Here is a 22,919-nt window from a genome sequence, read left to right on the forward strand (position 1 = left end):
TTTTCAATCTGTTGAAAAAATAAGCTAAATAAATAATAAAGTAAAACTTTAAGATAAAGGGAGGATATCGCGGCATTTTACCTCACTTCCGGTTGTTAGCATTCTTAGCTTTAGCCACAGGGCTGCGTAGGTACAATATGTCACATAAGTGACAGATATTTCTAGTGATAACAACAAGATAAAGTTTTGTCAGCGACACCCAAGAGGCCTGAATGTGTAAAAACCCGTCCCTGTTTTAGGTATGTTAAAAATCTGTCTTAATTTGGCTTTCCCAGTAAAGTTCCTGATGTTGACTTGAGTTCGCATAAACTTTCGTTTGTGTTTTAATATTCAACTGAGCAGTTTTCTCCTCTTCTGTCTTCTTAAATGAGTCTAAAATACAATATCCATCATATCCATGTCTCACAGTAAGTTTTTCCATTAATGAGGAGGATCACAACCAAATGGTATATTTACATTACTCTAAACTGTATAATAATTTAAGGCATTTTACACTTTCGGTCTTTAGAAAGTTTTGCAATGTGGACATTCATAAATTACCATTAATTAAGTGTCAAGTAGCCAATCTATTTCTGCTAAGTGTATTATAGTATAAATGTGTGCTTTGTGGTGTTTCCATTTAATTTTATGTGGTGTTCTTGTTAAATACTTAGCAGAAAACTTGTTGTGTTTCCTGCAGGTAACAACTTTGATATAGAGCCTGAAATATAACTGTAATTAACTTATTTGTTGCAGTGATGTGCAGCAGCCTTTCCTCCGTGCAGATGGATGAGGTCCGGAGGAGAGCCCAGTCCATCCTGTCCATCTCAGGTTCTGCCCAGGATGTGAAGACTGAGGTCCAGACTATAGCCAACATCTCTCTGCCTCTGTCTGAGAAGTACCAGCACTTAGAGGTGGAGAATATTCTGAGAGAGAACACAGAGGGAAACAACTCTCAGGAGGTACAAGTTAACTCTGACGTCTTCTGCTGATCAAAATATATCTTTAACGGCAGTTTCAGTTCAGGCCGGTTTCAGCTGGATGTTGTATAAAAGCTGTATGTCATCTGTTGACAGGTGATCCAGTATTAAGTGGTAGAATTTTAGCAAAAGAAAACAAGTGTTCATATCTTCTAATCATATTAAATTTACCGTAACCACTAAAGGGCAGAAAACTGCAAATTCCATGTCAAGAATCACACATCACACATTAAATTCTGCCTCACAGGTTCTGGTGTCCTTGGGTAGGTTGGTCAAAGCCTTCAGTATCCTGGAAAAGTATGGCTGTAACCTGACGAGTCCTGGCAGGCCCAAATTCTGGAGGAGTGTCAAGCACAACAACCCAGTCTTCAGGACCACTGTGGATGCAGTTAAAGTGGGCACACAGTTGACAAGTCATCTGCTGAATCATGAAGCTGATTGTTGTTCTAATTCGTCCTGCACATCTCTCTGCACAGGGAGGTCGCAGAGTTCTTTATCTGTACGGTTACATCAACCAGCAGGTGGATGGCCTTAGTTTCCCCGAAGATGTCTCTGAACCAGACAAAGGAAATGTTGCTGCCGTTACGCTTGAGGTCATGGTTCTGCGTACGGAGGTGGACATGCTGATAAAGGTTCGTGTTTTTGCTCATGGATGAGCATCAGCTCATCAGCTGATTTCTAATTTTGTGTTCGTTGTGTCATTTGTTCAGGGCAGCCACCCTCACCCAGAACACTTCATGGAAATCGTCCCCTCCATCATCCTTCAGGTGTGTAGAAATCATTACAGCTTATTTCAACACAGGTCATCAGACCACGCAACAGCAAAGTCAGGCATAAAAATAAAAGAAGAATGTGTGTTGAAGAATGACTAAAGTTTTGTGGTCTTTCAAGGATAAGACCAGCGACACTGTGGTTATTCAGCCTGAAGACAAACAGCAGGAAGACAACCAGCAACCTCCACCTTCACTTCCTGCAGCAGTCCTCGCAGGACAACCCTTGCAACCATCACCAGGTGAGCACCCAGGCCCACAGCCTGCCCGTACATGTGTAATCCCACATTGTGTCTGAAAGGCTGACGTTTAAATCCTTCGGTTTTCTGTGCAGCCGCTGTCTGTAAACTGTGTGGGGGCCCTTCGTCTGTTGTTTGCCCTTCCTGTGACAGTCCTTCCTTTTGTGATGCCTGCGATGACCTCTATCACCGGCATCCATCCAGAGCCAGTCACAAAAGAGATAAGATACCAAAGTCCAAGCAGGGTTTGTTCTTCCAAAAAGAAGAAGTCTTCCAGGAAACACTGATAGAGATTTCACCTCATTTCTCATTTGTTGTCTGTGCTCACACTTGCAGAGACCTGCGGCATCTGTGGGCTGAACGTTCACGCGCAGTGTCCCACTTGTGTCCTGAAGTTGTGTTTGAAGTGCGACCTGCTCTTCCACTCCCATCCTGACCGCAAAGGTCACAAGAGGAGCGTGATCGCTGCAGCCAAAACATCCAGGTGAGGACAGATGCAAAGATGGAGATAAACAAAACACTGGTCTCTGAACCCCCTGAAACTTCAGCTTCTTCATCCTTTTATCACTGCTTATTATTGACCTCCAGTCCGTCTCTGTCACCGTGGGAGTGTTCTCACTGCACAACTGTCAATGAGATGCAGGCCGTCCTCTGCATGACCTGCGAACGTCCTCGACTTGCCACGGCCACTGTTCAGGACAGCCCGACGCAACCCTCGACGTCTCTTAACACAGGTGAGACAAAAATAATGGACGGACAGGACAGGAACATGAATTCTGCATTGAGTGACACTTTGTCTGATCTGTCAGAGTGGCAGTGTAAGAGCTGCACCGTCATGAATCAGGGCAGTAGCGTCCTCTGTGAAGTGTGTGAGCGCCCCCGCCTGGCTACCCGCCCCCCCGCGGCAGCTGAAGTTTCTCACCTCAAATCTCTGTGCGCAAACACGCACAGGCAGGTGTGTGTTACCTCGTCACCTCTTTCAGCGTAGCATCGCTTTGGTCATGACTCTTTTTGGTCTCTGCCTCAGTGGATTTGCCAGTTCTGCACTTACGTCAACACCGGGCTGACGCTGGCGTGCGAGATGTGCAACCTGTCGTGTAAAGACGCCGCCCAGCAGACGCAGATGTCCACTACAGACCCACCCCTGCAGAAGCCCAGAGTGAACATGGACCTGAAGAGACAGAAGATAATGAAGGAAAATGGCCTGAATCTCATCCACCAGATCAAAGTAGGTCCACACAGATCGGTCAGATTAGCGAAACGGATTAAATCAAAAAAGTATTAAAGAGATTTATGTCACAGGAAGCGGAAATGAGCGGCATCAGTCCCGAGGAGGTTTACGCCGCCATCGTGTGCAGCGGCAACAGCATCAAGCCTTGTGTTTGGCTGAAGTCCGAACTGCCTCACCTGTTGGATGAAATCTGCGCCATCGCCGCCTCCGTACAGCTCAGCTGCCCAGCAGGGGGCGATGAGACATGTCCCGAGAGAGGAGACAAAGAGGAGCGCCCGCAGCAGAGCGATGGCCCTGAAGCCACAGGTGCAAGCGTGAAACTTTCCAGAGCCGAAGCCAAGGTGGCGTGGTTGGCGGCGGGAGGAAACACGGACAGAGCAGTGAGACAGCTGCTGAGAGACAGACAGAGAAAAGTAAGAACAACGACCCAAGCATTTGACATCGTATTGAAAATAACAATTGCCAGGAGACAGACGAGTTTATTGAGGATCTGGTGACCTTTTAACGCGAGAGAAAACTTGTAAAACATCCAGAAAAACTGAAACTACAAGGAAAGCTCCTGCAGTTGGGCTCAGTGACCTCTGCAGGAGGTTGTGGATATGACGGCAAAAAAGAAATTCCTGTTTGGGAATGTCCCAAACATTTTATCTCAATATATTTATCTTCAGTATGATGTCACTTGATGATCATCTGGTGTTTATTGAAAGACATCAAAGAGCCGCTTCTGAATGAGAAAGAAATGTTATCAGGCCTCCTGTTTTCTGTCCTTGAAGCAGAACAAAGCGGGTATTTTGGGAGTGATGGCTCGGGGGAGTGTTTCTTAGAAACCACTGAAGTGGCAACAAAGGAGCCACATCCCTGGAAATCAATCAGCCATTCATTTTTCAGAATAAATGATCTCTGTTTTGAACTGCAATTCTCCAGGACCTGTTCCTTAACCCAGCAAATTCCCCTTTAATTCAAACATTTGATCAAATTAACAGTAGCAATCTTTGCCGACTGTTTGAACAGATAACAATGGAACTGATGTAAAGGGTTATTTTTGCGTTACAACCTTTGCAACATGATTTCTGATTTAAAAATTTAGGTTGGTGACATCAGCAGAAGGCAAGGTGGCTGCTCTTTGTCCCCGAGTCACACACATTTTTATTTCTACCATCTCTGGCGTCCTCAGATGAAGGAGCTGCACGCCCTTGGCTTCAGAGATGTTTCTCAGTGTGAGGAAGCGCTCCGACTCAGCGGCGGTCAGGTGACGGGGGCTCTGTCTCTGCTGCAGCGCCCCCTGCTGGAACCTTTCCACCAGCGAATCTGGACCGACCAACCTGAGCCACCGATCGACCCCAAACACCCGGACAAACAGGTGAGCTTCCACAGTGGAACTACATTCATCGCCCGGGGCCCTCATCAACATGCGCCCTCTGTTCTCTCTCTCTGCAGAGGATGTGCCGGCGTTTGCTCGCACTTTACGACCTGCCCAGCTGGGGGCGCTGTGAGCTCGTTCTGTCATTGCTTCAGGAGCCAGATATCAGCTACTCTCTGGAGGATGTAGTTCAAGCTGTAAAAGAGTCACATGACAAGGATTTCATCCGACGTCTGCTCAATAATGAGTGCCCCTGCTGCCTGTGCATCTTCCCTCTTAGCAAGGTGGGTCAGCCACTCACACACACACACACTCCCACACACACACACACACACAAGTTTAACTCTCGGGCTTGATTTTCTGCTTCAGATGCAGTCTCTGACTTCCTGTCAGTGCTCCGTGTGTCACGAGTGCTTCCGCATGCACTTCACCATCGCCGTGAGAGACCGACACATCAGAGACATGGTGTGTCCCGTCTGCTGCGAGCCCGACATCAACGACCAGGAACAGCTGGACAGCTACTTCTCCACGCTGGACATCCAGGTAAATGGAGCTCTGACTGGTCAGTCCAGGGGTCAAAACCTCGGGTGTGTTCAGAGTATCAATGTTGTTTCCGCGGGTTCTTTTCCAGCTTCGGGACTGCCTCGATGCCGACGTCTACGAGCTCTTCCACAAAAAGCTGACAGAGCATGCCCTGATGAAAGACCCCAAGTTCCTGTGGTGCTATCATGTAAGTTCTTCCTCCTGCTCATCCTCCCTCAGTGCTGTCACCACTTCTATTTTGTAAAAACACTTCTGCAACCGTGGTGATAATCAGATTTCCCCACTGTATTTTATAAAGGCTTGGAGAGGTCAAAGGTCAGATGATGATATGTGTCTTCCTTAGTGCACGTCCGGGTTTATCTATGATGGGGACCAGTTGAAGGTCACATGTCCCTCCTGTAGGAAGAGTTTCTGTGCCCAGTGTAAGAAGCCGGTGAGTTCCTTGACTGCCCGGAATGTTCAATGGTCACGTCAAGGTCCTCTAACATTGTTTTGCCCCCAGTGGGAGCCTCAGCACCAGGATCTGTCCTGTGAGCAGTTCCAGCTGTGGAAGCGGGAGAACGACCCGGAATACCAGAGACAGGGCCTGGCTGGATACCTGCGGGACAATGGCATCAGTGAGAACAGGAGTTTTCCTGATTTTTGAGCGCTCACGCCTCTGTTTGCCCCAGTTTTGTCACACTCTCATAATAACATTACATTTTTGAGTATGAACCAGGAGTTTCTGTGTCGTCTTGTCGCAGCCTGTCCCCACTGCAGGTTCCAGTATGCTCTGACTAAAGGTGGCTGCATGCACTTCAGCTGCTCCCAGTGCAGGTACCAGTTCTGCAGCGGCTGCAACAACCCCTACCACACGGTAAAACCCGCCGCTCCTTATGTTGATGATGAGTAATGTCTGCTATTAAAGGATCCTGGTTTTGTCTCCCTGCAGACAGCATGTAAAGCAGCCCAGTGCAGTTACACTGGCCTGCACGCTCATCATCCTCGAGACTGCCTCTTCTACCTGAGAGACTGGGAACCAGCCCGGCTGCAGGTGCTGCTGCAGGTACACGTCACAGGCGACATCAGTCGACAACTTTCTAATTGTTAATGGAGAAAAAAGAAAAAGAAAATCTCTTCCTTTTCTTTCCTCAGCGGAATGGCGTGGAGTTCAACACAGAACCTTCAACTGGACCGCAAACTGGTATTTTCTCACCTTTCTACGTCAATTCAGGAAGTGAACGAGCACAAATTGACGCCCTTGCGTGCTTCACATTTGTCTGATTCTACTTGTCTCCCAGATGCTTGTTGTGTGATGGAACAGAAAGATGAAGGAGGTCAACAAATCGATTCCCCCTGTGGTGTCCAGACTCAGCCAGGACAGGCTGGGCTCTGCGAGTGAGTCCCACAGTTTTGGAACATTTTGTTGGAGTGGAGAGGGTCGCTTTGCCCCCTGTTACACCTGACATTTGTGTCCCTGCAGGAAGCACTACAGGGAGTACCTGGTGAGTCTGATTAACGCCCACTCTCTGGATCCGGCACTGCTCTACAACATCCAGGAGCTGATTCGGGCCTGTGAAAGATACCAGGCGGACTCACAGAGAGGTGAAAATGAGGAAGACAACGCTTACCATGCCCGACTGCTGAAGGTGACACGCATCTAGATGTCTAAATAAAATGAAAAGCAAGATGAGGGAGTAATTTCATGTTTTTTTTCTTCTTGTAGAAATTGACGGGGATCCCTTTAGGAGAAAAAGTGCCTCGAAACAAATGATCAGTGTTCAACAGCCAAAGGACATCCGTCTCTAAGAAACTTAAAAGATCTATATGTTTTATGGTTTATCATTTACACTCAAAGGTGTATGATTCCATTTTCGTGATTACCGTAGGTTGCTAAAATCCTTCTGCTTGTGTCATTTTGTTTCACAAAAATATTTCAATCAACTTCTGCTTCTTATCACGGGTGCAATAATGACTCCTAATCACGGGACCTTTGTAAAAGTATCTACTTTTTTTTTTGAGGGGTTCAGTGCAGTCATCAGGAAACAGATCTGAGCGTCAAATAATTCTTTTTTATTTTATTATGTACTCATTTACAAAAGTCATGACATTGAACATCTTAATAATATTTTGATTACAGTTTAGATGTAAAAGTTTTGTAAGTAAGGAAAAAGTAAAACTGTATTCATCCAATCACTGAATAAACAATAAAGTCTCTTTTTAATTTATATTTTGAACAAGTTGCACCGTGAATCCTTTTGTCCTCTGAGGAGTTGACTGTTGCCAGTTGTTCTGCAGTACCGGCGTCTCGCCGCTGGGGGCGCGGTGGTTCTGAAAAGTCACGTGATTTCGGGGAAGCGGAGCGCCGACGGGACCCGGACCGCAGCGCAGCCCAGATCAGTGCGCCACAGCCATCGCGGAAGAAGGAAACGCGAGTGAGGTAAACGAAACCTAAAAGCAGCTTATTTCTTTAGCTTTGTGTCCATCTTAAACTACAGCTGGCTGCAATAAAATGAATTATTTCAGAACCTGCATGACTTTTTATTTTTACTGGGGGTTTTTTAATGGCTATATTGACCGATTCAACCCGAGTCTCAGTTAGCGTTTAAATTTGATTACGTTTAAACATTTCTTGAGCGATTGATTATATACATTACTTAAACGGTATTTTTTAATCATTTTACGCAGATGCATGCTGGGACATGGGTCTTAACATCGCTTGTTTGTTTACTTTTTTTTTTTTTTTTAAGAATCATGGCTGCGGGGAGAACACGCTCAACACGCAAACTACGCTCCTGGATCGTCGAACAGGTGAGTGCGTGCGTGTGCGTGTTTGTGAGTGTGTGAGGGTGTGAGGCGCAGACGATGGAGAAGATTGCGGCTGACGCCATTATAGAGTTAAAGTGTTACGTCCGTGTTTCTGCTTTAATATAGTTCTCCCCCCCCCCCCCCCCCCCCCCCAAGTATTACAGTAGTAAAAGTATTTCAACTTGAGTGCAGAGTCAATTAACTTTACAGCCTCTTAGTCCGACTCCTGTGTTTGAATGTTTTATAGTGCAAACAACAGTAAAGTGTTTGTGTATTTTTATCATTCAATTCCTAAAATGCCTTTGCAGGTCAACAGTGGTAAATATCCAGGTGTGACGTGGGACGATGACGCCAAAACGATGTTCCGTATTCCTTGGAAGCACGCAGGAAAACAGGACTTCCGTAAAGATGAGGACGCTGCCCTTTTCAAGGCCAGGACCACATGAGCTGTTTTGGCGCTTCACTCTGGGGGGTCTTTGATTTTATTTTATTTTTTAACATTTCCGTGTTCTGCAGGCGTGGGCGGAGTTCAAAGGTAAACTGCCCGATGGGGTCGAGGACAACCCGGCGTCCTGGAAGACGCGCCTTCGCTGTGCCCTCAACAAGAGTCCAGAGTTCTCGGAGGTGATGGAGCGAGCTCAGCTCGACATCTCGGATCCCTACAAGGTGTACCGCCTGGTCCCGCTCAGCGAGCAGGGTAAGACCAGCGGCGCCCCGCTAGGACCCCCTGCTGGTAACGCCAGCCAATCATTCTCTCTGTCCACATGTCTAGTGGAAACTCCCCAAACGCAATAGCGCGTGCCAACCATTCTATACCATGACGTCCCAGGGGGCCTCTTAAAATTGGTTATTTATTGATGTTCTCTTTATTGATGTTCTCTTTATTGATGTTCTCTTTCAGGTATGTCAGAACCTGAAAAGAAGAGCAGAGTTAAAGCAGCCAAGAGGTCAAAAAACAGGAGAAGCAGCCAGCTGGAAGATGACAGCGTTCAGGTCAAGATCAAGAAAAAGGAAGTGACATCACAGCAGGTGAGTCCATCAACCCTTATTGATGTGCTAATTGCTTCTCTCCGAGGGGTTGACTGCCCCCTAGTGGAGGCACGTAGAAATTGAGTTTCTTCCGCCTCAGGTGGATGAAAACATGTCAGAAGTTCAGCGGTGGCCTGAAAACCAGATCCTGGCAGTAGAAGTGGATCAGGACGACGCCGTGGACACGAAGCCTGACGGTGAGCTCACAAACCAGATCATCCTTTCAGCGTGTTTGTTGGACCAGATTTATATTTACCTCCTGCTGTGTCCCAGTTACCGAGATCATGCTGGACTTTAGGATCGAGGAGAGCCTCCCTGCCTCCCCCGAAGGTAACGTGAAGGTCCACTGAGGGCTGTTCGTACCTTTAAGGGCCCGTCAGCCGTTGACCCTTCCTTTCTCCGCCCTCCAGTCCAGGACTCCTTCGAAGTGGTGGTCTGTTATTCAGGCAAGGAGATCCTCAAGCGTCGTATCCTGGGCGCCGACCTCAAGATAATGTACCAGCCTTCCTCCCCCATCCCACCTATACCCGCCACCATCCAAGGCAGATTTCCACGCATTCTGCTCCCAGACCCGCCGTCCCAGGACGACAGGCTGCTCACATTGCTGCCCTTAATGCAGCAGGGGGTGCTGCTGACCTCCATGACTCAGGGCATCTACGGCAAACGGTCCTGCCAGGCCCAGGTGTTCTGGAGCGGGCCGCACACGACCTCCCCGGGACCGCACAAGTTGGATCAAAACACAGAACCGGTGCTGCTGTTCAGTAAAGATGTCTTCAAACAACGTGAGGAAGCATTAACAGCCAAGCTTTCTCCGAGACTTCATTTATTAACTTTTATTTTTATTACTTTATTTATTAACTTTTATTTTTCCTGTCCTGTACGACCAGAACTGGACCACTACCGCTCGAACGGCGGCGAGCCGCCTCAGAGTGGCATCACGCTGAGCTTTGGTGAAGAGCCGAGCAGCACCGACGACCCGTCTGTGAAGCACATCATTCTCAAGGTGAATGTTCATGTCATCTTTATTCTTGGCTGTTTCGTGTCACATCGCTTTATTAGCGTTTACCCTAAATTCCGCACTATAGAGCGCAACACCCAAATTTCACAGAAAGATTATTTCAAATGTTTAATTACGACACAAGCTGGTTAAAAAATAACGAGCCTACCAGCTGTTGATCCTAAGCCTTTAGCTTAAAAGCTGTGTTACCCATGATGAGCGCGTCTTCCTCGGTGCTTCATCTGTCTGTCTGGCGCTGCTCGAGCGCCCCCTGGTGGCCGCCCACTATAAATCTCAATTCAAATGAAGGAAATTTTATTTATCCCGGTGGGGCGATTGAGGAAGTCATAAAAATCCATAAATAAGCCACATTGTTCTATAAGCTGAAGGGGTCAAGGTGTTGGGAAAAAGTAGAGACTTAAAGTGCGGAATTTACAGTGATCTGATTGTGTCCCTCACTTTTGTTTTCTTCTAATGTAGCACGCTAATCTAAAGCGAGTGGGTGCTTGACTTAGCATAGTTGTTTACAATGCTTGGGAATCAGTGAATGGAGAGTTTCTGCCCGTTTTCCACAGATCAAGTTTCCGTGGGCAGAGAAGCAGCTCCAGGGTGCTGCGCCCATCATGGACCCCATCACCATCCTCCAGTCTCTGGCCAGTCAGTCTCCACTGGGAGAATTAACACTGAACCTGGTCCCCGTGACCGCCGAGGACGCCGTCTGAGCGGCCAGTGAATTTTAAAACAAAACAAAAACACTAAAATCCTGATGCACTGGAATTGTAAACGTCTGTATGAAGACACTTAATCATGTAATCATTACACTTGAGTTTTTGTTTTTTTTTAAATTCTAAATTATTAGAACAGTACCCATCAGTGTTTTTAGCCAAGTAACAGTAACACCAAGTTTACACTATATCATATACGATATAATCATCATAGTTCTGGTAAGGAAACATCAGTCTTCAAACTACTCACTTCTTTTATGGTAAATAGCATTAATAACTCATGGAAATATCATTTACATTTCCATTAAAATCTAAAATTTACCAAGTCAACATTATCACATGTAGGAGTGATCATTTCAAGAACTTTTTTTAGGTTCCATCTAAAGAAATAATGTAACCACAACCCTCTGAAGGTCATAAAGTGGAATGTATTTATTATAATTATGGTATATAAACGCCTACATAACATTATAGCCTCAGGAGAACCACAAACTACAAAGGTCAGTAAATAGAATAAAACAAGTCTGTGCTGAATTAACCTTAAGGGAGGCGCTGTGACGTGATGGTCAATGATAAGTGGTTTCCATCAGATTTGGCAAAGGAAAGTTGGCATGAATGGACATAAATGAAGTCCTGAAAGTTTTGATGCTAACACAACTTGGCACCAATACCAACATTATTCTAGGTTTTATCAAAGCTCTTTTTTAATGCTCTAAAGTGACCAAACCCTCAACTTGACCACCACCTCGCCACCCGCTCCAAGCCATACAATCCTGTTTCAGCTTTGTTGGGGACATTAGTGTAAATATTATTCCTGTACAGAATAAAATGGAAAAACCTGTCCTGGGTGTGATGTTTGGGAATAACATAAATATGTACTGTTTTTAAAAAGTCTGCATCTACAGGCTCCCATTGGCCGGTGAGGCCAGCTCCTCGATCTTGTTGTTCAGTTTCTGATTGGTCCAGTCCTTTGTGATGTCGTCCAAGTGGCTGTCGAAATCCACCAGTAGTGTGTGGTCGCCAGACTCCAGCATCTGGGTGGCGATCGCCCGGGTCTCCTCCCACTGTCTCAGCATGATGCTGGTCAGAGAAGAGATGTGGATGTGAGGATTGCTTTGACCCACGAAACGCTGATCAACGCAGCAGTCTGTTCATCTGTTCTCATTTAAACGGCGCTGATTTTTACGTCACTTACGTGTGCTTGTCTTTGAGCGTCCATTTGGAATCCTTCCGCTCGTACACAACAATGGGAGGAACGCGATAGTCAGGAGACATTTTACTACCATCGAGCTGAAAGAGCAAACGACTCTGTAAAATTTTCCTTTCATAATCAACATTTTTTTAAGATGTATAGTTCTTACCATTAACAAAACTGCATTTTCAAACTGCTCTGAAATTTTATCGGCAATCTTGAAGGCACCCAGCGTTGGGCTGTGGAGGTCAAAGCAGCATGTATATTTTAATGTGCTGTACTAATAAAGGGTTTAAATCTTTCACAAGAATAAAACGAAACCCATGAAGACAGATCACTCACCTACTATCGGATAAGCAGGCATTAGCTTGATAATATCCCACGATCCTCTGCTGAGTCTGCGAACACCAAACATCCACCTGAAACGAGAGCAAACAGTCACACCTATGATGACCAGTTGGGGAGTCCCAGGTGTAGCTCCGTATTAACTCCTTTAAATGAAATTATCAGACCATTCTCCTCCCCCCCATTCAGCCACCAAAAAACAATGAATGTGTCAAATGTCTGCTGAACAAGCCAGAAATGAGCCATTACTTTTGAGCTAAACATTTAAACATTACGGCCACTGATTCACTATCTATATTGTAAAGAGGCTGGATTTACCTGTGTGAGGGCCAACTGAGTGATGGGAGCCAGGGACAGGTGGGAGTGAAGCAGAGGGACGCAATCTGTCACGTACACAGCGCCATCTGTCGTCCTGGAGGACAGCAGCAGCCCGTTGATGCTGCAGCGAGGGAAAAGGCAGCAGTGCAGGTACATCTTGACATAAGCCCGACAGGATAGCTCCATCTCACCCATGGTGGCTGTCGAGAAGACACACAGTCGGAACGCACAAACGTATATTTATATTATATTATATAATATTATATATAAGAGCAACTCTTGGCAACAGAAAGACGACCAGTCGTGTTGTTTGACTCATTATAAAACATATGGCAAAAACATCGGCAGCAACTGGATGTGATTAGCTACAATTTAGCATCCTTTCCGTCACAAAGGCTTGCAAACGACGCAAGCCTGTACATATTCTTACCTGAACACAGCAGTAATGTGGTTTGTACGTATTGCAGGTTCGTCCAAAAATTGCGTTTCGTCCAACGTCAAATGTACTGCTTCATTTCTGTTTATGACTGCTTTTAAAAATGAAGCAAAAGCCGGACTCGCTGTCTAAATAGACTTCCGGCCCCGCCCACGAGCATCAATGTAATCACCTGATTGGCCAAAAGTCGCCATCCAATCGGTATCCAGTTTATTACTTCTTCTTCTTCTTTTTTCTCTTCTTCTTCTGTAAAATAATAGATGTATAATTCCTGAATAAGTCAGCATGTTTGCTTTAGCGGACGGGAGTAGTTAGTTCACGCCAGCAATTATTAGCGCTTAAAATGTATACTTATAAATGTTAAATAAGATAAAATAAAGCAATGTTGAAATTGTACTTACTCAATAGGTATTTACCGAGCTTTCAGACATAAACGAACGAATGTTTATGCTTATACAGTGAAAACACAACACGTGTAGGTGTGCAGGTAAGGAGGGGTTGTTTAATTAGCACAGCACAGGTCCGGGATTTTATTATTTTAAAAAAGCAAACAATTAAAACAAATTACAATTATAAGCTGTGAAACAAATGGTGTAATTTGATATGAGAAATAATAAGTTATATGTCAAAAATGATATGAATGTAACTATAACAAGAGTAGAGGTTGCAGGAATTTAAAAAGTCGAATTAAAAATTAATAAACTAAGTGGTTTTGAGTTTCTTCCACATTTTGCTTTTTTTTTTTAAACAAATTACCAACATTACTATTGCACTATTCTATCAATATCGCAAATGGGTTTTGAGCGACAAGTCAAATAAACGACTACATTTCCCATCAACACTCAGCTTATACAATGGAAACGCTGCTTCCTGAAATACATTTTCAAAATAAGATCTGTATTCGACGCTTACCGCCGTCGCCGCAATGAAAAGGACGCGAACGCAAAGCCTGGCGTCTTATTTTGAAACCGAGGTCATTCCTCTGAGTTTCGTCGCTCCTTGGCGAACACACCAACGCTCCCACCGGGTCGGGCTGAACCCACATGAGCCGTTGACAGCTCCCTCCGTTGCGATGAGGCTCCTGTTGGCCGGAGCCGTGCTGCTGTCGGCGGCCGCCTATTACGTCTACCTGCCGCTGCCGAGCGGAGTCAGCGAGCCGTGGAAGCTGATGCTGCTGGATGCGCTGTTCAGGAGCTTCATGCAGGCGGTGAGAGCGAGGATGCACCGGGGGCAGGTTGATGTGAGGCTGGAGGGGTCGGGAAATGACAGGAGCGGGACCTGAGCGTAGAATAACAGCGATGATGATTGAATCCGTGAATGTAGAATAGAATAGAAGATACTATTCATGTCAACTTACTGTGTGGCAACAATAAAGTGGGGAAAAAAGAAACTTGGAATGGTCGATTAAAGGAAGGCCAGTTTGACCAAGTATAAAATATTGGTTGGCTTCACGGGGAGATTTTCGGTGATATATCCCTGGAATCTGACATTAAATAGAAAGTTAGATACAATGCACACAGTTAATTCGACGGTTCCTGCTAAACAGGATCAGCCTCTTCAGGTGGAATGTTGGTGTTCTGACTTCTATCCATCTATATCTATCCATCTATGTCTACAGTTTTGTCATGGCCGTGCGTGTGTGCTTATAAAAATATAAGTCTGATGACCTTTGTTCGTCACTGTTTGGCCTTGCCCGTGATCACGTGCTGCGCCTATACATGTTGAACATGTTGCACGAGTGCGGCCCAGCAGGTTTTTCAGCACACTTGCTCGGCAGGACAGGTGTTTAACACAGTCAATCCTCCCCAGACGTGTACAAACAGGCCTCCAGAACGACCCCGTGACCTTGTGCTGACGAGGACCTGTTGTTCGCGCTCTGAGGAGGCTGTTTTTGTTTTTTGATCCATGGAGAAGATATTAAACTTCTGGTTCCTCCTCCCCGTGAAAACAAACGCGCCTCGTTCGTGTGTTCAGAGCGATGCTGCTCATGCGCTGGGCGTGTGCCACCGGATCCACCTGCTGAACTGGGTCGTGTCCTGGGTGGAGGAGATCGAGGCCCACTCCTGTGACGCCGTGCAGGTGGCTGACTCCACGCTTGGCGGCGTTCCCACCAGGGTCTTTCATCCGCTGGGGGGGAGCCAGCTGAAGAGAGGGATCGTGTACTTCCACGGTGGAGGATGGGCCCTCGGCAGTGCACGTGAGTCCCACTTCAGCGCCACCTACAGGCCACTCATAAAAATATCACAATGGAAACGACCCGATTTGTACCTGTAGGGATGCGCTCATATGACCTTCTGTGTCGGAAAATGGCGAAGGACCTGGACTCCGTGGTGATGTCTGTTGAGTAAGTTCTTCCGAGATTTTGTCAGAATTCCTCTCCACATCCGGACACCTCTGCGGTTTACGACCACGTTCGGAGACCGATAACCGCTTCCCTCTGGTGTTTCGTTGCCATAGTTACAGGCTGGCTCCGGACGCGGTGTTCCCAGATCAGTACTATGATGCGTTGGCGGCGTCACGGGCCTTCCTGACCCCTGAGGTTTTACACCGCTACCGGATTGATCCCAACAGAGTGTGTGTGTCCGGAGACAGTGCTGGGGGAAACCTGGCTGCTGCCGTGGCTCAGGAGGTAAAAACTGAAACACACACACACACACACACACACACACACACACAGGCTAAAACCCGACTGTGTCCACAGCTCAGCTCAGATGACAGTCTGCCTGTCAAGTTCAAGCTCCAGGCCCTGATTTATCCGGTGCTGCAGGCGCTGGACTTTCACACGGCCTCCTATCAGCAGAACCAGGCTGTTCCCATCCTCTACAGACCCTTCATGGCCCGATTCTGGCTGCAGTACCTGGGCGCCGACTCCTCTCTCGAACCCCTCCTCCTCACTAACAACCACAGCTCTCTGGACCAGCGGGTCATCAGCGCCGACACGCGCTCCAAGGTGGACTGGACCGCTCTGCTGTCGTCAGAAAAAAGGAAGCACTTTCGGCCCGTGGTCAAAGCGAGAGGGTCGCCAGAGGTGATGGACGCCGTGCCGCATCTCATGGACGTGAGGGCGGCGCCGCTGCTGGCGGATCAGGCGGTTCTGAGGCGGACGCCCACGGCGTACGTGATGACTTGCGAGTTTGACGTGTTGAGGGACGACGGGTTGATGTACGTCAGGCGGCTGCAGGACGCCGGCGTCACGGCAACAAGCGACCACTACGAGGACGGGTTCCACGGCTGCATGGTGTTCTCATTCCTGCCGATGATGTCGAGCGTCGGGCAGCGGAGCATGAACAACTACATCAGCTGGCTGGACCAGAACCTGTAAACGGCTCAGAGGTCCAATCACAGACCCGACAAAAAACACACACGGTAAAAGAGTGTGAGCAGACGGGGTCCCCACAGAACCAGGAATTCACAAACAAGTTCAGCTTTTTAGAGATTAAACTTCAGTTTAGTCAAATCTGAAGAAAGAAAATCCAAAGGGGTTTTAAAATATTTCATTTTAGGCGGGGGTTTTTTGCGAGTTACCCAACATGACCAAACGTACAAACAGCACATTTATAGTGTAATAAACAGGTTAGAAGTCAAAAAATCATGACTGACAAGGATTTAATGATGTAAATTCAGCGTAACCACAACATGTAAATCACAACTGTTGGGAGAATGTCGGGAATAATCTAATGCACTGAACCACTCAAGGTTACTGTGTGTGTGTGTGTGTGTGTGTGTGTGTGTGTGTGTGTGTGTGTGTGTGTGTGTGTGGTGAAAGTATGCCAGAGTTCACATCTGTGTACACTCACTGAACTGATTGTGCAATCACGAACATGTGAGAGGATCCTTCACCCTCTGGAAGTCCTCATGCTGATGACGGCAGCGCTGCGGCCGTTTCCATGACACTTTAGTCGAGAACTGCGAGAGACGGGACCCTCGATGGACTATCGGGTTCCCCCCCCCCCCCGCTCTGAGCCAGCGAAGGCGAGCGTCAGCAGAAACGCAGCGTGTGGTCCTCTTAAAGTCATTTGTCATCATCGACACGCGAAGACAAAGTCTGGTTTTCTGTCAGTTTTGAGTGAAATGTGGTGAAATGTGAATGTCGAACGTTAGGAATTAGCTTTAAAATCCAGCTCCGCAAAGGCAGGAATAAATAACCAGGCGTGTGTAGTTTAAAGGTTTTATTAATCTGATTTTATTAACGTGTGGAAATCGGTTCATTTGCTTTTACACCAAAAAGATTCTCAGCATTATTTCGATACAAAACATCGTCATTTATATATTATTATTATTAGTGTTAGTATCCGGTTCTGAAAATGACCGAGGGCTTAAGGTTTTTGACATTATGTCGTTTTAACCCCCCCCATACACTATTTTGTGATTTATTTATTTATTTATGGAATGAAACACAGCTGATGTCTTTATCTTTCTTCATATCTGTCAGGGATGATGTTCAGCATATGTAATCTGAACGTTTGCTGACTTTATCCCCCCCCAAAAAAAGCTTTAATTGTGACTACTGAAATGAATCCCGTCCCTTTTCTCAATAAAAATCATCCGTTCTGCCCAAACGTAAGCGTGTCCGTTGTGGTGCATCCTGGGAACGGACGTCCTCGGGAGGTGGCGCCACCGCTTCCTGCACGAGCGCGGCTCTAAATGAGCAGGAGAATTGAGACATCACTCCTCAGAGCTGCGAGTCCGACTCTCACATGAGGATCATTAAACTTGATGTTGTTGTCTGAGGATGATTTACACGTGCGTTCCTCTACATCCTCAGAGTTGGTCGTGGGGCTGAATTTACGGCCTGGATTTGTGGTCCTGTGGTATCAAACTCCATCTGTGTTGCTGAATATCAAAGAGTTCCTCCTCTTCCTCTCTTCGGCCTGGGTAGAGAAGCCGTCAGATGTTTGTCACGCCTGTCAGCGCACGATTCTCCCGACAGGCTGGTTTTCAGCGTCTGGGCCTGTCAGTACCTGCAGGGTGGGGCTGGCGTGGCCGCCTGTGAGGGCCCCCGGGGCCACGTTCTGGGGCACGCTGCCCGTCGGGACTCCATTATCAAGAGCGCGTGGGCGGAGGAGCAGTGAGGCGGCCCTCAAAAATCAAAAGGGGTACAATCAGTTTTTTATGACGGCTCAATCCCGTGTGGAGCGGAGAGCTTTTTCCCAGCATGCTCAGCGTCCAGAGATTAAAAGCAGAACTCGTTACAAGACGAGAACATGCTACAAATAAAACAGCCTGAGAAGCCCACATGTCTGAGAAAAATAGAATCTGGAAAAGCCTCTTAGAATTATTTATGGGCGTGTTTCCTTTAAAGTCAGAATTACATCAAAAGTGATGTAGAACGGAGACAGGAGAGAAATCACCTGTTAGGATAAGCCACGCCCCCTCCGGTGAGCACAGGCTCGGACTGGATTCCCTTTTATCACCACCGATCCACCTGGTTCGGATCGACTGAGTCCAGCCGATCGAGTTGGACCGCCGACAAACGAGGCTTCAAACTTTGGGTCACTTCATCAAAGACGGCGCTCGCGGATCCGAGGAGATGAAACAAAGACACGACTTTCATGTTTGTCTACATCAAAGCCAACACCGAGAAAGGTGCAGCAATCGCGCCCGTTTCCTCCCCCGAGCAGGAACAGGAACCTGCTGTGTCCGTGTGAAGACTGGACTCAACCGATAACGAGTGCGCATCAAAACAGCCGCGTTTTAGCGGTTCCGACAGCTGAGAGACAGCGAAGACCATCGCTCGCCAAAACACGGCAGCATATGGACAAAATAAAGGGGTCGTTACACAAAAGAAGCAGAAGAGCTGCTCACAGCTGCCGGACATTACAGTGCGTTGTTGATGTTGATCAGACAGAAAGAAACATGCAGGAACGCCAACAACAACACAACAACGATAAAGTGTCGGCAGAAGACTTTTTCCCCTTCAGGACAGTTTGACAGAGGTTCTGGAGAAACAGCACCAACACGCCGATGACAGAACAGACAATCGCTACTTTAATTACTCATCATCAATTGTCCATTAAACAGGCAAAAGCTGATAAACATCTGAGGAATTTAGCGGCAGCTAGCAGCAGTTAGTAGCTAGCTTAAAAATGAGAAAACTCCTAACGTTCGGTTGCTGTTGCAGCTTCATACATTGTTTTTTCATGAGATGTTAAGTCCTACTTTAGCCTTTCCAGAACTTTGTAAAAACACTAAATCACTTTGAGAAGAACCTCAAGTAGATTTTTTTTTTCTGCCTGAACCAAAAATTTCAAGTCCTGGGTTTTTTTTTTTCTCCTCCTTGCTAAAGAATGTCTGGTTCAGAGACGTGTGGCTGATGACTAAAATACATCACCACCAATCTGGACACCAACTGTAGAGCAGCGAACATGGAAGGAGGAAGAATTAGAGGGGCTACGGTGCGTGGTTGTGTGAAGGTGGTGAGCAGACGCGGCCGAGCGAACACTGGGGGGGGTAAAAAGCTCACAATGTTGCCCAGAACCCAGAGAAACTTCTGCTGGTCGCTGATTTAAGGAAAACATCAGGTGCGTCTGCAACACCAGAGGAGACAAACACAGCAATGTGACGGCGAGGGTGTATTAAACATGTGTGGCTGTGCACGACCCCGTGGAGGCCCGACTTCCTCCCCCCGACTCCAGAACGGCTCGTTAATCACCTGGTGCCGAGATGATCATTTCTAACGAAAACAGAGGAGCCGGGAGCGAAAACAAATCGGTGAGAACTTGGAAGAAAAGCCTGGGCACGGGGGAATTCATGTTACCATCGTGATTAAAGGTCATATTGTTCAGTTCTTCCTGACAGCCAGCGAGCGAGCGAGGGAGGGAGGGAGGGAGGGAGGGAGGGAGGGGACGGGGGAGAAACGAGGGAGGGCGACAGCAATTTGGAGGGAAGTGGAGAGGAGGGAGCATGGGAGGCGAGATTGCAAGATGGAGGGAGGACAGAGAAAAGATTAGTGAAGAGAGAAAAAATAACGTGGGCCTCAAATCATCAAGGACACTTCTGAATCATACACACACACACACATTCTTGCTCTTCTATCTTTAGCAGGACTTGTTTACCAGCTCTTTACGCTAACCATGACCGTTACAAATAACCCCCTAACCCTGACCCTAACCTAAACCCAATCCTAAATTTGACCTTTAAACCATGTCTTAACCCTCAAGCCACCCTTTGAGGTTGTGAGGACCACCCAAAATGTCCCCACTTTGCTAGTAGAATTAGTATTTTTGTATATGTAGCCAGTACAAGAACACACACACACACATTGATACTTTTGATATAATTTTGAGAATCGTTGATAACCTGAATCTATTTATAAAATACATAAAGATATGTATAAAAGACTTTTTAATCTTAAAAAACAGCGATTCTCTCATATTTGTAAGACTGAACCGCTTGCAGAGGGGATTTCTGGGAAACTCAAAGTTTAGTCTAACGCATGATGACGATGCAAAAACGTAGCAGATGACCTCCGACTATCAAAACCAGCAACTCCTCTCACAGCCTGAAAAGCTGAAATCTATTCATAAAATTGGTTTCTTATGGCCTCTGGGTGTCAGGACTGTGTATTTGTTATTTTGAGATGTCTATAACTTTAAAGGCACTTCAGCTAGTCGTGCATCTATTAATCCACATTTTCTCTTGTCTCACTCCAGGATTTTCCACATCATATCCCATCAACATTATATGAGCTGATCTAAAGATGCATTCCAGGACCCCTTAACCAGAAATTTATACCAGCTGAACGTGGACCATCTGGACATGTTTTCAACTTTCTTTGAGGCACCAAATTCTGCCAATGACACATCCCAGGTACTCTGGGGCATCTCGGAATTTTACGTTACCACCAAATTTTACGTTATAATCAAATTAGTTTAGGGGATCAGTGATGACGGGGGTGTACAGGGGCAGGAGAGTCAGTGGCGAGTGTTGAACTGGGCGGTCGGACACATGAGAAATGTCAAGGCCTTCATTTACCCACCTTAGCCTGGCTTTTCTTTCAAATATACGTTGGTTAAGAGTTCTGGGGGTCCCAGTTCATACTGGGAAACACAACAAAATGGAGGAGATGTTCACGAAGCATCCCAGGAATTCTAACGAACTGGGCAGCATCTGTTCACCCATCAATGCGTCGGAGATGTTTGGAGCTGAGAGGAACTGGAGAAGATCCAGATATCACATGACCACGTCCAGTTAAACCAGTGCAAGAAAACAGATCTAACAGCTTCAAAGTGCCCAAGAGATTTACCTGACAACTGGTGTTGGACCCAAAAGAAAGGTGAATCCTGACAGGTTTCCATTCAGCCTACAAGCAACTTTTCCACTGAGTGTGTGTGCGTGTGCACGCACATGCACGTGCGCACGCACACGCACGTGTACCTGCCTGGATGAGCACTCACAGAGGTTGCCTTTAATTTAGAGCGCGACTCCCCACTTTGCTCTTCCTTCCTGAGTAATGCGTAGACTAATCCACACATCTATAAGTCTTAACTGACCAACGTTTTATTGTTAATTGCGATTTATTGCTTTTTTATTTCCAGTGTTTTGACAGCGATGATAGAAAGGGGTAACTGACACCAGCTGAGTCCAGAACCTTTCCTGCTTCTTCTTCTCAACACAAACCTGACATTTATGATGATTTCGGAATTGTCAAACAACCCCCGGAACGTTAATTACTCCTGTAAAACATCTACATGTTGGATGGCGTAATCGCTGACTGATCCTGTGGTAACTTTCATTCCACGCACACACGCTTTCTCAAACTAAAAAAAAAGTGCTTTGTGGCCAGCAAAGACGAGAAAAGAGAAGGACAGATATGAAAAGAATTAGGGAGTTAAGAAACGTCAGAAATGGGAGCAGTTTGGAGGGCCACTGTGGAGCGAGGGGGGGTGGGGGGGGGGGGGCTGCGGGGGAGTCAGTCAGTTTTGGTCGTATCAAATTTAGGCCAACGTTCAGAAAAAGCCTGTAGAAACACAGCAAAAGACAAAGAAAAGCCTCAGAAAGTTAAAATAGAGCTTCTCATTAGGCTGCCGGGGGGGTGGAACCTAAGGATATTTAGGTTTGTCTGTGAGGATGCTCGTGCCCCGGACGTGCGCGTCGGCTTTGTCCCACACGGAGAGCTCCGTTACCCCCAGCAGCTCCGGTGCGCAGCGGCGCCGCGCACCGGATCCTCCCGGGGGACGCTGGGGCGTAGCAGGCAGATTGAGGCCAGATGTTGCAGATGCAAGAACAAGCGGAGGAGACGGAGGTCCGTTCATAGGCCCGGTCCAACACGCCGCCCAGCAGGGCGCGGACAGCACCGGCTGAGCGAAGGAGCGCACGGGCCCAGCGCCGATTCATCCGCCACTTTCTTAACGCCATCCAAAACAACCAACAAATGTGTCCATTTCCGACCCGTAGACGCCTCGTTATCAAAACATTAGCAATAATCTGACCTTTGGATCCTGGTAGTGACGAACCGGGCCTTCAGGGGGCCGCCTGACATCACTCCTGTTGCTCCATGAAGGTCATTCTTCCTGTGTGTGTCTACCCCGAGGTGAACTGGTGACCTGTCCCCTGGGGGGTTCCTCGCTCTGGCTCAGTGGTGGCGCGGTAATGGTTCCAGCTGCCTCCAGACTGGGAGTGAACGGTGGTTCATGGAGATGGACGCGGCTACATGCCTGCACACAGAGAAATAATAAGAAATAAAGAACCAAAGACCTTCGGGGACAAGCTGAGCGACAGTGGAAGTGTCATTTATTCCACCTGGAGTTTTTCGGATTGTGGATTTATGTCAGACTTGAGTTTATTTAAAGTCCCGAGGAGACTCTGAGAGGCACCGGGAGGGCCGTGCGTGCCAGCGCGCAGACTTGTGAGGTACAACATGTTTTCACCGTGAGGGTAGATCCGCCGCGCAGATACGGAACTTCCACAATAAACTGGGCCTATCAGTGTTTTTCCAGCGCAGGAATGAAACAATAAAGTCTCCAGGAGAAAATCAGAGGGGAGAGGT

General features: G+C 47.0%; 4 protein-coding genes and 1 long non-coding RNA gene across 7 annotated transcripts; 3 read left to right on the forward strand and 2 right to left on the reverse strand.

Moving 5' to 3' along the window:
- The first annotated feature begins 85 nt into the window (after positions 1 to 85).
- LOC101064102 (E3 ubiquitin-protein ligase RNF31) lies at positions 86 to 7,122 on the forward strand. 3 transcript variants are annotated; one of them, XM_003968168.3, is made up of 24 exons: positions 86 to 239; positions 736 to 941; positions 1,207 to 1,353; positions 1,436 to 1,591; positions 1,670 to 1,726; positions 1,851 to 1,971; positions 2,064 to 2,213; positions 2,305 to 2,452; positions 2,557 to 2,702; positions 2,778 to 2,923; positions 2,996 to 3,196; positions 3,271 to 3,612; positions 4,374 to 4,559; positions 4,637 to 4,843; positions 4,929 to 5,102; positions 5,191 to 5,289; positions 5,446 to 5,535; positions 5,605 to 5,719; positions 5,846 to 5,958; positions 6,034 to 6,147; positions 6,237 to 6,285; positions 6,383 to 6,479; positions 6,565 to 6,730; positions 6,808 to 7,122. In XM_003968168.3, the coding sequence occupies exons 2-24, from the start codon at positions 738 to 740 to the stop codon at positions 6,853 to 6,855; spliced, it is 3,276 nt and encodes a 1,091-aa protein (XP_003968217.3). In that variant the 5' UTR covers positions 86 to 239; positions 736 to 737; the 3' UTR covers positions 6,856 to 7,122. The 3 variants fall into 3 exon arrangements, with proteins under 3 accessions (XP_003968217.3, XP_029698461.1, XP_011606427.2); XM_029842601.1 differs by having other exon boundaries at positions 1,227 to 1,353; XM_011608125.2 differs by having other exon boundaries at positions 86 to 221; positions 734 to 941.
- Positions 7,123 to 7,383: 261 nt separating this feature from the next.
- On the forward strand, positions 7,384 to 11,479 carry irf9 (interferon regulatory factor 9). Its single transcript, XM_029842602.1, has 10 exons — positions 7,384 to 7,521; positions 7,832 to 7,892; positions 8,198 to 8,320; positions 8,406 to 8,586; positions 8,791 to 8,918; positions 9,019 to 9,115; positions 9,192 to 9,248; positions 9,329 to 9,700; positions 9,806 to 9,921; positions 10,491 to 11,479. Exons 2-10 carry the CDS (start codon positions 7,836 to 7,838, stop codon positions 10,635 to 10,637), a joined length of 1,278 nt encoding a protein of 425 aa, XP_029698462.1. The 5' UTR covers positions 7,384 to 7,521; positions 7,832 to 7,835; the 3' UTR covers positions 10,638 to 11,479.
- On the reverse strand, positions 11,053 to 13,098 carry emc9 (ER membrane protein complex subunit 9). Its single transcript, XM_003968159.3, has 6 exons — positions 12,926 to 13,098; positions 12,496 to 12,695; positions 12,175 to 12,251; positions 12,002 to 12,071; positions 11,836 to 11,930; positions 11,053 to 11,720 (listed from the first exon to the last, which is right to left on the reverse strand). Exons 2-6 carry the CDS (start codon positions 12,688 to 12,690, stop codon positions 11,540 to 11,542), a joined length of 618 nt encoding a protein of 205 aa, XP_003968208.2. The 5' UTR covers positions 12,691 to 12,695; positions 12,926 to 13,098; the 3' UTR covers positions 11,053 to 11,539.
- Positions 13,099 to 13,419: 321 nt separating this feature from the next.
- Positions 13,420 to 17,488, forward strand: LOC101061646 (neutral cholesterol ester hydrolase 1-like). The gene is made up of 5 exons (XM_003968158.3): positions 13,420 to 14,138; positions 14,906 to 15,128; positions 15,206 to 15,275; positions 15,389 to 15,560; positions 15,633 to 17,488. Exons 1-5 carry the CDS (start codon positions 13,857 to 13,859, stop codon positions 16,251 to 16,253), a joined length of 1,368 nt encoding a protein of 455 aa, XP_003968207.2. The 5' UTR covers positions 13,420 to 13,856; the 3' UTR covers positions 16,254 to 17,488.
- A 111-nt stretch (positions 17,489 to 17,599) lies between these two features.
- LOC115251195 (uncharacterized) lies at positions 17,600 to 22,878 on the reverse strand. The gene is made up of 3 exons (XR_003889758.1): positions 22,673 to 22,878; positions 18,283 to 22,587; positions 17,600 to 18,010 (listed from the first exon to the last, which is right to left on the reverse strand). It is a non-coding gene; the product is annotated as an uncharacterized lncRNA (long non-coding RNA).
- Positions 22,879 to 22,919: the final 41 nt, after the last annotated feature.

The sequence above is a fragment of the Takifugu rubripes genome, chromosome 10 (genome assembly GCF_901000725.2).
Source record: "Takifugu rubripes chromosome 10, fTakRub1.2, whole genome shotgun sequence".
Classification (NCBI taxonomy): domain Eukaryota; kingdom Metazoa; phylum Chordata; class Actinopteri; order Tetraodontiformes; family Tetraodontidae; genus Takifugu; species Takifugu rubripes.